Consider the following 15,396-nt stretch of genomic DNA (forward strand, 5'->3'; position numbering starts at 1 on the left):
TTAAGTGCATGCACCGACACTCATAAACACAGACCGTGTTCTCGGAAACCCTGAGAAGCAGGTAAGAGTGGAGTCTTCGAAACCACGGCAGGGCAGGAGGATAGAGCACGCTTTCCACTGCACCCTTCCCCTTGATAATCCTGTTTATTACCCAGTTTTAAACAAATACAATATCGGGGGAAAAGACACAGTGATGTCCCCCTCTCAGCCGTACACACATTATGCATGTGGGAGCATTAACATTTGGGAACAAACTAACCCTCCTGTCACTTTTTTCCTGCAGGATCAGCTGGGGTCATGCATACTTTGAGAGGCTTATGGCCTCAACCCCAGCTGCCTAAACGGTGCAGGCTTAAGCACCACTCCAGATTGCAGCTCCCTACAAAAAGGACTAAGGTGCACACCCTCCCTTGGCCCCAGGTGCTGAATCCCTGGAGGGAACCCAGATTCTGCAGCTTCCAGTGTTGGCCCAGCCTCCTGGGTCCTTGAGGTCCCTGGAGCTGCTGGACAGGTCTTCCAAGCAATGTTGGCTACGCCTACCGCAGCATTCCATTTGTGCGCTTTATAATACAGCCAAGTAACCATGGGGCCATGCAAATCCACAGTGTCTGCTAAATTTAAATCCGTGGACTCTCAAGCTTGCTCTGGGGGTATTCCATCTGACAGCAAACCAAACGGCCATACACTCGGCCTGTTCACAGTACATTCAGTCAAAAAAACAATTTATGAGACATCACGAGGAAACATAAGAATATAAATATGATCCTTCAAAACCCAGTGCTATGCTTTGATCCCAGCAGCTGGGAAGCAGAGGCAGGTGGATGTCTGTAAGTCCCAGGCCAGCCTGGTCTACGTAGTGAGTTCCAGGACAGCCAGAGCTGTGGTAGCGTGTAGCTTTTCTGTGCTACGGTTCCCCAGAGTCAAAGACCGCAGCCTGCAGTCCAGGCCCTGAGGCTACTCCTGCAATAAGACTGTCAGGACTGGCAAATACTGTAACTAGGAAAAGTGCTTCAAAAACAGAGCTGGCGCTGGAGCAGCACACACCTTTAATCCCAGTACTGGGGAGGCAGAGGCAGGCGGATCTCTGTGGGTTCAAAGACAGTCTGGTCTATGTACAGAACTCCAGGACAGCCAGGACCGCACTTAGAGACTCTGCCTCAAAACAAAAACACCCAGACGTGGCAGAACTCTGCCTTTTAACTTCATGAGCCAAATGAGTCTCAGTTCAGATGAACTGGAACTTGCTTAATTCTGTTCCACTCTACACAACATAAACACCCAATGCTTTAAAGACATACTTCATTTGAAATGCTTTAAATAAAAACAGTATAACGTGGTCCCACATGAACGCACATAGGAGCAACTTTGAAAAATTAACAGATACATGGAGATACTTTTCACACATTTATACAATGAACCTGGTCTAACATGACATTTCAAACAGAAGGACAAGCCAAGCAACATCCACTAGTGTCACTTTTAGCTGAACTTTGTCAAATAAAAAGCAGAGTTCTAGTAGTGGTATTTTCTCTTAAAAAAAGTTTTTTCTAAAATTAAAAACAGCACTACTGGAGTTGTTAGGGAAGTCTGGCAACAGAACCAAACCATACCCAGTGCAAGTGCCAGCATGCAAATGCCACTTGGTGGATCCAAATCTATGTCAACGATACGTGAGTGTCATAACTGGTCTTTTTCTGGCTCAATGATAAGTATAGAAAATCCTGACTCGAACAAGCCTCTCCGGTGATGAACAAAAGCAAACATATTCCAAAACACACAGGCCAGAACGCGTGGGCCTCTGTGCAATCAGCTCTTTACCCTATAGAACCCTTTCTGTAAAGGCTTGTAGCTGCACGTCTTCCCCTCAGCTGAAAGGGTGGAGTACAATAGCCACAACTTTGTTACAGACTAAAATCCAACAGGTGACTCCAATTCCACCTAAAGAGAAAGAAACGCGTGTCAGAGGATACACTGGCAACACCTTTGTGACCATCAACCCACAGGGAGGAAGGTGCCAATTCCGAGTGTTGAGGAGTACGAGCAGGGGCTCATCAGAGGACAGATCATAGCCAGGGTGCCCTGTGCACCAAGCTGGACCACCCCAAACAGTGGGTGCTGTCTTAATGTCCCTTTCCTGCCAGAGATGTCAGAACACCCTATACCACTATTTCTTTTTCACTTCTCACAAAAGCATTATAAAGCCGGGTGGTGGTGGCACACACCTGTAATCCCAGCACTCGGGAGGCAGAGGCAGGAGGATCTCTTGAGTTAGAGACCAGCCTGGTCTACAGGGCGAGTGCCAGGACAGTCAGGGCCACGCAGAGAAACCCTGTCTTGAAAAACAAACAACAGCAAAAAAGCACTGTAAACAAGGGCGGCAGAGTGCCAGCAGGTCAGCAGAGTGCCAGCAAGGGCGGCAGAGTGCCAGCAGGTCAGCAGAGTGCCAGCAAGGGCGGCAGAGTGCCAGCAGGTCAGCAGAGTGCCAGCAAGGGCGGCAGAGTGCCAGCAGGTCAGCAGAGTGCCAGCAAGGGCGGCAGCCTGCTGCTCCTTAGACCTGAGCCTGGCAGTTGAGGGGGAGAGAGAGGAGGGGAACAGAGCACAGCTAAACTGAATCCTTGAAACTGCTTCCTTTCAATCATGTGTTTCACTACAGTATGATCACACATCAGAACCCAAGACTGGCAACAACAGACACTTGGCTTTTTATAGGCTCTTACACTGTAGTCCATGATGGCCTTGAACCTGCAGCAATCCACCCACTTCCGCCTCCCAGAGGTTGGGATTACAGGCATGACCCACCACATCCAGAATTATCTTCTCTATTAGCAAAAATCAGGACCCGAGAAAGTGTCCCAACAGGAAAATTCAAGTAACAAGAAGATTCTTTGGTGAAGAAATGTACTGACAGAGTGCCATGATCTGCATCTTTGTACCATAATATCCTTAAGTCCTGACCCTGGGGACAGTATTAGGTGGGGCCTTTGGGAGAGGCTGAGGTCATGGGGCAGGGCAGCCTTAGGAAGAAGCGTACACAGTGCAGTCTAACATTTCCTCCTCCTGCCCTTGAGAGTTTGCCATTTGTGAACCACAAAATGGGTCCCAACCAATCCACAGCCCCTTCCTGGATTCCAGCCGTCAGGAAGCAGATCTGTATGTTTAAGTTATCCACTGTGGTACCTCATTACAGCAGCCTGAACTTAGGAGACACATGAGAAAGTGAAAAGGGTATAAAATGATTTGGGCCAGATGACCTTGACCATTTTAAAACAGATGGCAAAGACAGAATGGAAGAAACAGACTACAACATTACTGGGATCTGTAACTGGCAGAATTTTTTTTTCCTTCCCAGTTTTCTAAGCAGCCCTGGCTGGTCTGAAACTCTCTATGTAGACCTTGCACTCAAGAGATCCTCCTGCCTGTCTCCTGAGTGCTAGACTAAAAGTACACACAAAAGGCAACTGGCATGATTTTTAAGAAAGTGTTCCTATGTTGCCAGGACATGGGGGAGCACATCTTTAACCCTATCAGCCCTGGGAAGGCAGAAGCAGGCAGATCTCTGTGAGCTTGAGGCCAGCCTGATCTACAAATAGAGTTGCAGGGCAGCCAGGACCACACAGTGAAACTCTGTCTCAACAACCTCCTAACCTGAAAAACCTTTAACACCTGAAAACAACAGCCAACAGAAGCGAGTTACTCGGTGCAGCAGTCACAGGGAGGAGATGGTGGTCTCTGAGCACTCAAGTGACTTTGCAAGCATCTTCTCTAGACCCCCAAAAAGGCTGAGACAGATAGGAGGGGCAGCTTGCTAAGGGGACAGTGAGGACGAGGTCAGGTGGCCTAATCCCCTACCACACACCTCTACCACCTACCTGCTACTCGCGTAGGAAAGGCTACGAGGCGGTCTAGCGGGGTGATCCACTTGCTGGGCACCACAGCCACGGGGACGGAGTAGTACTTCCAAATGAGCGAGATCATCAGTGCTGCCTGGAGGAAGACATGGTTAGTGGAGGCCTCACACCCCAGTCAGCCCTCGCACGTGCAGACATGCAGACGCAGGCAGGCAAACAGACAGACAGAGACGCACACAGGCACAGAGACGCACACAGGACTCTAGATGAAGCATCACACAGTGGTAACAGGTGGGCGGGCCTTCCTTCTCATGGGAACTGGCACTTTACCCAACACAGGAACCATATGTTCACTATTTACATGAGCTGAGTCCACCTGAAATGCCCAACCTCAGCAGCTGAACCACATGCCACATAGAAAAGCAGTCATGACTTCAAGATCCTAGTAAGCACAGTCCTCCCTACAGTGTTGGTGCTCCATGTAGAGGTGATCCCTCTGCCACTCCCACCATTTCCAAGCTGGCGAAGACTGTTTTACTTCTTGTCCTTTCCCAGAAGCAACTTGTGTTGCCCCAAGCGCCCTGCTCAGAGGAGGAGGCTGAAGAGGGCGCCTGCCAGGCACCTCCCTCTGGAACACAAGTTTATCAAATACGAGCGCCCTGCGCCAGCTCACCTCAGCCTTTCTCCACACCGCATCCTTAGGGGAACTGGCATGAGTGCTTTACCTCAGAAAAGACCACCCCCCCCACGCACAGCACTAAAACCCCAGGTCACTCGCAGCAGCTACTGACGCGCCGGCCAGTCAGTCAGCTGTGCAGCCTCCCACCAGCAGCACCAAATCCCCCCGAGAAGGTAAGAATGCCAGGGGCCAAGCAATGAGGAAAACCGGTTGGTAGGCTAGTGATGGCTCTGCATTTAAGAGCACTGCCTGCTCTTGCACGAGATCTGCGTTAATTCCCAGCACCCAAAGGGTCGCTTGCAGCTGTCTCTAAAGCCAGTCCCAGTGGATCTGATGCCTTCTTCTGACCCCCAAGGACACCAGACACACACATGGTATATTACAGACATAGTTGCAAGCAAAACACTCACACACATAAAAATGAGTAAAACATTTGCCAGGTGGTGGTGGTGCACACCTTTACTTTAATCCCAGCAACTGGGAGGCAGAGGCAGGCAGATCTCTGTGAGTTTGAGGCCAGCCTGGTCTACAGAGCAAGTTCCAGGACAGCCAGAGGTACACAGAGAAACCCTGTCTCAAAAAAAAACCAAAAAGAATAAGTTTGAAAAGAAAACAGTTGGTTTCCTACCTGAAGGATGGGAGCACTATTTACACCCACCAGGGAGCAAGGAGCACTGGAGCTTCCAGAGTAGGGCAAGGCAAACCAGCTCTGAGAGCCTAGGTCTCCAGAGACATATTTCTTTTCAGTCTTAGAAATCCACAGTGGGCCAGGCGTTGGTGGCGCACGCCTTTAATCCCAGCACTTGGGAGGCAGAGGCAGGTGGATCTCTGTGAGTTCGAGGCCAGCCTGGTCTACAAGAGCTAGTTCCAGGACAGCCTCCAAAGCCCCAGAGAAACCCTGTCTCAAAAAAAAAAAAAAAAAAAAAAACAAACAAAAAAAAAGAAATCCACAGCGGGGAGCTGGATCAATGGCCCAGCAGGTAAAGAGCTTGCCATGCAGGTTTGAACTCCAACACCCACATGTGTGATGGGAGCACAGCAGCCCGGTGTCTGAATCTCAGAGCTCAGCAGCTGGAGACGAGAGTCCCCTAAGCAAGCTGACTGGATTAGCTAAATCAGGTGCAGTGAAGAACCTGCCTCGGTGTACAAGCTGGAGAGCAGCGCAATCAGGGAAGACACCCCACATCCGCCCCTGGCCCCTGTACATGGGGAAAAACACGGGCACACACGCACACGCGTGCACACACACACACACACACACACACACACGCACATGCACATGCACGCACGCATGCACGAAGTAAAAGGAAAGGAATGAACTGCTGTCCAGAGCCCAGGCGACACCACACACTCACTTGCAGTATGTAGAAAGCAACACTTATAAACCATTTGATCTTGGCCAACTGAGCTGTCCGCGCTTTCACTGAAAGGAAAAGAAGGTGAAACATGAACTAGTCCTACAAAATAGAGAAAACACCTAAATACACAGAAATGTTATTTTCCCTTATAAAACACCTTCTAATTATAAACAAAATAACCGATATACTTAGAAATATCAAACAGGACAAAGTACAACACGTAAGCATGAAACACCATGATGAAATTCCTTATTCTGCATGCTAACTTACAGAATTTAAAAAGTTGTATCACTATGCTATTCAGACTGCATCCGGCAATCCCTGCAAGTCATTCACCAGAGACTCTTCCTGACGCACTGACCAACAAGACTAAACACCATCTCCATTTTCTAACCCATGTGTCACTGAACCTCCAGCCGGGGTCCAGCTCTCCCAGGCCTGCAGGGGCCTGTTCTATAGCATGAGACCTGCTCTACCTTACAAACCCAGCAGGGCCTCGTAGGACAGACACACTGCTCTCCGAAGACACATGTGTGTGCATACATGCTTGGGAGAGAGAGAGCATGTGTGCCTGCATGCATGTATGTCTCACTAATTAGCCCTGGCTAGCCTGAAACTCACCATGTGGACCAGGCTGGCCTTGAACTCAGAGACCTGCCTGACTCTGCCTCAGAGCACTGGGACTCAAGTGTGCACCATCCTTGGCACAGGAGCTGCTCCTTGACGTCTACACACTGTGGGCATGCTCCTGAGAGTGGGACAAAGTGCCCTGAGGACCCACTGTGTGATCTTCATCTGGACTTCCCTCAGTAAAGTGCCAAACTGAAAATGAAAATCTACAATAAAGAAAAATCTACAATGATTTCTATATCTAGAAAGCAAATGTTTACCAGCAAATAAGGAGAAGCAGAGTTATTGTGGGAGATCCTCCCTACAACTACAAGGTCTTACCACTGTGCAGCCAGCTAGGAAGCAAAGCATGTACCTCAAGCCCATATACAAAGGCCTCCCCTGATAGGCCCTCATGACGCCTGCCAGGTTACGAGCGACCGCAAGACAAGTACCATGAGTTTTGAGCTTGTCCGTCATTTTGTTGATCTTCCTTTCCAGCCTAGCGTATCTGGCGAATTCGTCCATCATGTTGACAGTGGACAGCTCCTGCTTCATGTCCTGGATCTCCGCCCTCATCTGCGACTCGTGCTCTGCATCCTTCTGCAGCACCCTGGAAACCTGGCAGGGAGGAGGCCAGCATCAGTGTCCTTCCACGCAGAGAAGAGTGGGTTCCCTCAGCTCCAAAGAGGAGCCTGCATGTGCTCGCCAAGACCCAGACGATTAACTCTACGTGCCCCTTACACAGGCTGGAATCCAAGACCGGCTTTCCAACAGGCCCAGCTACTACACTGCTTAGGTGCTGCAGGAAGACACTGGGGAGTCATGAAACAGAAACAGCCCTGCAGCCAAGCCAGAGCAAGACAACAGCGGCCACCAGGTGGCACCCACCAACTATCAGAGCTTGTCCCGGAAGGTGGAGTGCAGAAAGGTACCAGCCAGGCCAGCTAGCAGCCTGCCTCATCAGCAAAGGGAAGAGCTGTACCGGTGGGTAACATACAGTAACACAGCATCGTCCAGTACCCCCTCAAACACAACAGCTGCTCTGCAGAGCCCCTGCCAGACTCAGGAGAGATCGCCACAAACATAGTGACGCTGGAAAGAACCTCATCTAACGTGGGGAAACTGAAGCCTTCAGACCAGACATTTTTGTCACACAGCCAAGACCTTTGCTCACTCTCCAAAGGGCTGTCAACGTGCCTTCCTTCAAGGGGGATATGTGGGGACACCAGACCTTGAGCAGAAACCCACTTCCCCTTCGGCCTGGGAGCAGGCAGCTGTGAGATAATGTTTACTGAAAACAATTCAGTGCCATAAAGCTCTTGATAGGGCTCCGTTAAGGGCTTGCTCACTGAACCACCATGACTTTGACACCCCCTACGGCTAGATGCCTCTTCCTGCTCCCTGATGTGGGTGTCATCGTCGTGTTGTCCCCCCCCCCATTCTGGGGCCTGGGGCCGGAGATTAAACCACCAGCCAGGAAGGTGAGAAGTCTGGGAGAGCTGTGAGAGCTCGGTTGGAGAATTTTATGTGGATGGATGGCAGAAGTCCTTAAAAAGGGAAGCGCTTTTTCTTGGGAGTCTCCTCCTAAGCTGACTTGGGAAGCATAAAGTTTTCTTAAAGCAACCGACCGGTCTCTGTGTCATCTATCCCGACCACCTCGCTACATTCTCGGATGCAGGCTGCACAGCAGGTATGACAATGGAAAATGCTTTTTAAACTGTTATGACTAACTCCTGCATGTGCAGGTTTGTCCAAACTTTCTAAGAATAGCTGTTTTGTTTTGCTTTGTTTTTTTAAGATGAAAAGTGGAAGTGCTTGCAACACAGAAGGGAGACTGTAGTTACAGCCAGAGCAAACCCTTAACTCCAGCACACACAGCCCAGGGACACGAGCTGAAGCCCCCTTAACTCCAGCGCACACAGCCCAGGGACACGAGCTGAAGCCCCCTTAACTCCAGCGCACACAGCCCAGGGACACGAGCTGAAGCCCCCTTAACTCCAGCGCACACAGCCCAGGGACACGAGCTGAAGCCCCTCATGAGCCGGCACAACAAACGCCTCAGCCTGGGGCCGAGGGCTACACACTGGGCTCACTACTGTGCCATGCCTGAGGTTGGTACAAGGAACAGGGCATGCGAAACAGCCTCTCTTTGCTGCCCACTGTCCACCACTCAGATGGAGAGTTACTCCAGCCTGGTCCGCCCTGGAGGAGAAAACAACAATGGACCAAAGTCTCGAGGACTGCAGGGACACTCAGTGGTTAAGAGCACTAACAGAGGATCCATCGGGGTTCAGTTCGCAGCAGCCGCATGGTGGCTCACAACCATTTGTAACTCTAGTTCCAGGGGATCCAACGCCCTCTTCTGGATCCATGGGCATCAGGCATGCAGGCAATGGACAGACAGACATGCAGGCCAGACACCCATACACACATAAAATAATTTTAAAGACCATATACCGGTTTTTTGGGGGGGTTAAAAATTTATTTATTTTTATTTTATATGCACCAGTGTTTCGCCATGGGTGTTGGGTCTACTAGCACTGCCAGGTAGGTGCTGGGAATTGAACCCTGGTCCTTTGGAAGTGCAGTCAGTGCTCTTGACCACTGAGCCATCTCTCCAGCTCCCATACACCATTTGTTTTTAAAGTCACAGAGCTGTCATTCAACATCAGGGACTCTGTAAAGAGAAAACGGGGGCACTGCTGGGCCTGGAGGTGTGTGCCCATAGGTTGGGGAGCTGGAGCAGCAGGGGTGCAAGGCCCCCTCCACACCAACAGGAGCCACACACTGGGCCATCTCCAAAGAAGAACAAGTCATCTTTTATGTGATTCAGACTCACAAATGCCCTGGAGCCAGACCCACGGATAATCTGAGGCACGAAGTTTGAAATTTTTAACAAGATGACTCAGGAGAGCTGAGAGTGGCTCAGAGGTTAAGAGCAGTGACTGCAGCCGGGCATTGGTGGCGCACACCTTTAATCCCAGCACTCGGGAGGCAGAGGCAGGTGGATCTCTGTGAGTTCGAGGCCAGCCTGGTCTACAGAGCGAGTTCTAGGACAGCCTCCAAAGCCACAGAGAAACCCTGTCTCGAAAAACCAAAAAAAAAAAAAAGAGATCTGGGGCCTTCTTCTGGTGTGCAGGCAGAACACTGTGTATACATAGTAAACAAATAAATCTTTAAAAAACAAAACAAGATGACCTGGGAGGTAAGGACATCCAGGGGCACAAAGGACAGGAGCTGGGCTTCCTCCTTTCTACCCTGCAAGCAGAGGCGAGATGCCTGGGGCGAGCACACTAGGCTCCTACTACAATCTCGTTTGGCCAGGATGCACTCTGCTTGCCCAAGACTGCACTTGGAGTCACTCTGGGAAGGGTCGAACCCTACGCTACCACTGACTAACCAAGGGCCGGACAGATCTGGAAGCTGGTGGCATGAATTGCACGGCCTAGCTCCTCCCACCTGGAATCCCACAGGCAAGCACAAAAATGACCAACCTAGGACACCAGTGTGGGTGTGTCTCCAACATCCATCTCATCTCGTGAGGGGACCAAGACCTAAACACAGCAAGCCCAGAGGCCTGCTGCTCTCCACTGGTACCAGGGTCATCTAGGGCAACTCCTTGGGCTGGGCTAACCTCCTCCTGGGAGGCTGGTTCCCCAGTTGTGCACCTGGAGGGCCCTGTCAATCAAGCACTCCACCCATCACCCCTGGAACACACCTCTCAGGCAAGGCTCGAGGAGTAGATCTTGTTAGGTTGCTAAAGTCATCCTAACACTTGGAAGCCACAAAATCGTGTCCCAACCAATCATGTGACACACGCCTTTAAACCCAGTACTTGGGAAGCAGAGGTGGACGGATTTCTGTGAGTTCCAGGACAGCCAGGGCTATACAGAGAAACCCTTTCTCAAAAAACAAACAAATTTGCAACAAATGAAAGCAAAAATCCCAAAGAAGGGCCACGCTGAGAGGCTGGTGTGTGGAAAGGGACACCTAAGGAAGGTGCTCCAGACAGTTACCTGGAAGGAGCTGGCCAAGGCTTGGAGCAAACAGCAAAACTGCTGACTACACATTGAGAGAGAGGTAGGCTATACCAGCCAGGCCCCGGAGGCATTCATGCTGGATGCTACTGCCAGCAAAGCAGGTCTGTCAGGAAGTCCACCTGGGCACCCGCACACTGCCACTCTCAGGCCCTCACCCCACTCCTTGGGCACTTGAACGTTCATCAGACCTTCACCCTGTGTCTGCCATGCCAGGCCTGGAGAAGCATGGAGAGTTTGTGCAGTCAGAAGAGCCTCACCCCACCTGAGCATGTCAGCTCAGGCAGGGACACCTGAGCGGTGTATCTCCCATGCATGTGCAATCCTGTCCTGTGTGTGTGTGTGTGTGTGTGTGTGTGTGTGTGTGTGTGTGTGTGTGTGTGTTTTCAAGACAGGGTTTCTCACCCTGGCTGTTCTGGAACTCGCTCTGTAGCCCAGGCCGGCCTCAAACTCAGAGATCCGCCTGCCTCTGCCTCCTGAGTGCTGGGATTACAGGCGTGCGCCACCACCGCCCGGCCATCCTCTTCTCTTCAGACAAGGCTGGATCCCCTTCTTTATGAATCAGACAGTCTCAACTACACGTGCTGTAACCAACCTAAAGGGAAGGACCCTCAGAAAAATCCCAACCAGCCCAGCCCCAGCCGTCACCCTCGTGCAGCACGCAGCATTCACCCTTCCCGAATGCCCTGGCACCCACAGCACCCTGAGGAAAGTTTACCACTCAGAATCAGCGAGGAAGGCTAGCTACACTCTGAACACCTGAACACGGTGGTGTCTGCATTCCCAACCCAGCCATCTTGTCATCAGTTTGTCATACTTGGTCCTTCACATGGGGGTGATTGTGTGGTGCTGCATTATCTGACTTAGTAAAGCATGCCTGAGGATTCGGAAAGCAAAGTCAGCCGCAAGCTACAGAGATCAGGTGGTGGTTGTACACACCTTTAATCCCACCACTTGGGAGGTAGTGGTAGGCAGATCTGTTAGTTCAAATCCACACTGACCTACCCGAAACTGATCCAGTCCTAAAAGAGAAACAGCTCACACAAAGATGACCTCAGCACCTGAAATCACAGGCCTTTGATCCCAACATTGGGGAGGTATTTAAGACATCCATTCTCCAGTCACAATGAGGATAGGAAGACACTGACGTCTCAGGATTCTCCAACCACGCTGAGGAGAGGTTACAGTCTGAGGTTTGGTGGAGCCAGGGTCACCTTTCAGTCTCAGGTAGAGGCCAGAGCTAGTGACCGGCTGCTTTGCTTTTCTGATCTTCAGTTTGAAGCTTAATCCCAGTATCTGTCTCTGGGTCTTTTATTTTTCATGCTGCAGGGATAATCTAACCATTGCGGGGAGCAATATTTTGGCCTCTTTGCACCAGGGTATTCCCAATAGTCCTCTCACTGGACACCCAGCACCCAGACAAATGGGATCTCTCTCTTCCCTGATCTGAACACCAATAAAGAACGCCTGTTCTCCGCTATGGTAACAAGCATATATCATCCTTCCGGACCCAGCAACCACCCGAGGTATCACTATCAAAGGGTTTAAGCTCAGTGGATTCAAGGCAGGGGCTACACAGCCCACAGAAACAGCACAGGGCCGGGCGTTGGTGGTACACGCCTTTAATCCCAGCACTCGGGAGGCAGAGGCAGGCGGATCTCTGTGAGTTCGAGGCCAGCCTGGTCTACAGAGCGAGTTCCAGGACAGCCTCCAAAGCCACAGAGAAACCCTGTCTTGAAAAACCAAAAAAAAAAAAAAAAAAAAAAAAAAAAGAAAAACCAAAAAAAAAAAAAAAAAGAAACAGCACAGGGCTCCGTGCAGGGCCCAGGCCCAGTCCAGGTGCTTCCTGCAAACAACACTGCCTATGCACCCTGGGCAAACACTCAGGCATGAACCAACCCCACAAGGGGTTGTTGTCCTGACCTGACCCGTGAGGAACTCTAACCACCGAAACAAACTAATGGATTACGGTGAGGAAAGACTTGAGAGGTTTCTCAGTCTCTCCTACCAGCTGCCCACACACAGATGGCTGCTGTGGTTCCAAACGTGTAAGGCTCACCAACGAGGCGGTCTCCACTCCAACCGGCAGGCAGCGTCAACTCCCAACCGCCACGTCAAATCAGTCATACCAGTTCAGTCACACCAGTCACACAGCCCAGCTACAAGTTAAGTTCCTATGTCCCTTCTTCGTCGGGCTCCACTGGTTTGCTAGACCAGCTCACAAAACTCAGGGAAACGCTCTTGTTCACCAGTTTACTACAAAGAGTGTTTCCCAAGGCTGCAGAGATGGCTCGGCAGTTAAGCCCACTGGCTGGCTGCTCTTGCAGAGGACCCGGGTTCAGTTCCCAACACCCACGCGGTGGCTCACAAATTGTGAGTCCAGTACCAGGAGATGAAGTGCCTTCCTCTGGCCTCAAAGGCACTGCACACATGTGAGGCACTTTACACACGTGCAGGCAAAATACACACACACGCTTACATGAAAGCAGAAATCAAAAAAATAAACGCGAAGCCGGGCGTTGGTGGCGTACGCCTTTAAATCCCAGCACTCGGGAGGCAGAGGCAGAAGGACCTCTGTGAGTTGGAGGCCAGCCTGGTCTACAGAGTGAGTTCCAGGACAGCTTCCAAAGCCACAGGGAAACCCTGTCTCGAAAAACCAAATAACAATAATAATAATAATAGAATAAGCGCGAATGAGCAAGAAGGGTAGCCTTGCTTAACGTCCCTCGTAGTGTTCCTTCTTCCCGTGTCTGCAGCAGAAGGGGGCGGGGGTTGGAGGCTCCCTGCAGCCGGGGATGCACGGCCGGGGCAGCTTCGTGCAAGGACAGACAGCATGCCCCGGGCGTCTGAGGCTTCCCGCTGTCAGAAACCGTGGCTCCGGGAGTCCCCACCCTCCGGAGCGCAGTGAGAGGCGCCGGTTGGTGAAGGTAGAAGAAGCCTTGCAGCACAGCCCGGGCAGGGCCCGGCGCCCCGGCCTCTCCCGCCCTCCTCCCGCTCTCCCGCCGGCTCTCCCGCCGGCTCTCCCGCCGGCCAGCCGGCAGACTTACGAAGGAGGACAGGGACGGCAAGAGGATCCGCAGCACGTTGCACCCGAACACGAAGCTCAGCACCAGCAGCCACGCCCCGCGGTCCGCCTCGGAAGCGCTCATCCCGGCTCCCACGCACCACCAGCACCGCTACTGCAGCGCCATGGGGACCAAGGCGCCGCGCCCGTCTGCGCCTGCGCCTGCGCCGGCGCCTGCGCAACTGCTGTCCCGCTCCTCGACGCCGGCGCCTGGGGGGGGGGGGGAAGCAGCGTCGTCGACTGCGCGCGCGCACGGCGGCTCCGCTCCGCTCCGCGACGGCGGCGCCTGGGAGATGCGGCGCCGGCGCCCGGCTTCGCGGCGGCTCCGGCAACACCATGGCAACCGAGCCGCCAGCCAGTTCCTGCGCCTGCTCATTACACCTCCTCTGTGGGACTGGACCGGGGTTCTAGTTAGGATTCCTCTTTCGCCTTCCCGGCTACCGTAGCCGCGTGGTACCCACGCCACTCGCAAGAGGGATTGGGTAGCCCTTGTGTGTGTGTGTGTGTGTGTGTGTGTGTGTGTGTGTGTGTGTGTGTGTGTGTGTGTGTGTAGTGTCTGGAAATTATTTATATTCTTCCTGAGTTAACTCACATTTATTTATTTATTCATTCATTCATTCGTTTGTTTGTTTTTTTTTTTTCCGAGTCGGGGTTTCTCCGTAACAGTCCTGGCTGTCCTAGAACTCACAGAGATCCCCCTGCCTCTGCCTCGTGAGTGCTAGGATTAAAGGCGTGCCACCAGGCCACTCGCTTTTATTCTTAAATTTATTGTAGGATAAGTCTTGGCACGACTAGAAAAACATACTTCATCGCAGCAGGTAACCAAAAAAAGAAAAAAGTTTACTATACAGTTGTTGCATGTAAAATGACTTGTCTGCATTTTTTAAAACTAAACACTGGTAAGCATGAACAACATACAGCATTGCACTCCTGAGAAATAAGCTCGTTAACCAAAAGAGACCCCTTAGTGACTGGTTGAGACTTGGTGTGTGGAGCCTCAGTTCCCTTCAGCGCACTCCACGAAAAGGAAAAAAGAAAGTTTTATAGTGAGTAAAATGAGCTAAATTAGGCAATAATGAGTGTTTATCACAAAAGAGCCCGACTCGCTTATACATGGCAAATAAAGTGAGAAAATGTCTTCTCTGCCATGCTATATTCTGAAAACGGAGTTACTGATGATAGAATGGCTGGGGTTCTACACATTTTAGTTGGAAGGAAACACAGGACACGCAGCTAGATCTACTGTTAACCCTGCCATCTAGAATAAGACCACTACCCCAATTTAAAGTCAAATTTGAAGCAAGCTTTAGCTAAATACTGGCTGGGGATAAGCTCTGGCCAGGTCCATTTCTGGGTTCCCAGAAGATAGCCCCAAATCAGGGTTTACATCCTGCTGTGCTTCCAGCCTACATCCAATCAGGAGCAAGCATACATCCTGACATATTTCCTGCTTGCAAACCTCCCCCCGCACGTGATCAAGCACATCCCTTGAGATGGTTTCAAAGAAACTTGTTTTAGGGGAGCGAGAAAGCATGTGACTAGTTACAAACAATACACACTAACCTCCAACGTTTCAGAAACTATCTGTCCCTGGGCAAGCGGCTTGCAGATCAGAGACATCTTTGTTTCATGGATCTCTTAGGCATAGTAGTTAAGACGTAAAACGTAACCATGGCTCTCACACTACCAGCAGTGGTGGAATGAACTATCACACGAAAGAGCACGCTAAACAGAAGACTGCCCTTCCTAAGCTTCCTCTCCAGCTAGACGACCTAATGTTGCAGGCAGGCTGCCAAGT

At 51.2% G+C, this 15,396-nt stretch overlaps 1 protein-coding gene across 1 annotated transcript; it reads right to left on the bottom strand.

The window, feature by feature from the left end:
* Positions 1 to 125: 125 nt before the first annotated feature.
* On the bottom strand, positions 126 to 13,762 carry Get1 (guided entry of tail-anchored proteins factor 1). Its single transcript, XM_005073787.4, has 5 exons — positions 13,582 to 13,762; positions 6,950 to 7,115; positions 5,883 to 5,950; positions 3,870 to 3,984; positions 126 to 1,938 (listed from the first exon to the last, which is right to left on the bottom strand). The coding sequence occupies exons 1-5, from the start codon at positions 13,681 to 13,683 to the stop codon at positions 1,865 to 1,867; spliced, it is 525 nt and encodes a 174-aa protein (XP_005073844.1). The 5' UTR covers positions 13,684 to 13,762; the 3' UTR covers positions 126 to 1,864.
* Positions 13,763 to 15,396: the final 1,634 nt, after the last annotated feature.

Source organism: Mesocricetus auratus, unplaced genomic scaffold, assembly GCF_017639785.1.
Source record: "Mesocricetus auratus isolate SY011 unplaced genomic scaffold, BCM_Maur_2.0 Super-Scaffold_100008, whole genome shotgun sequence".
Lineage (NCBI taxonomy): Eukaryota > Metazoa > Chordata > Mammalia > Rodentia > Cricetidae > Mesocricetus > Mesocricetus auratus.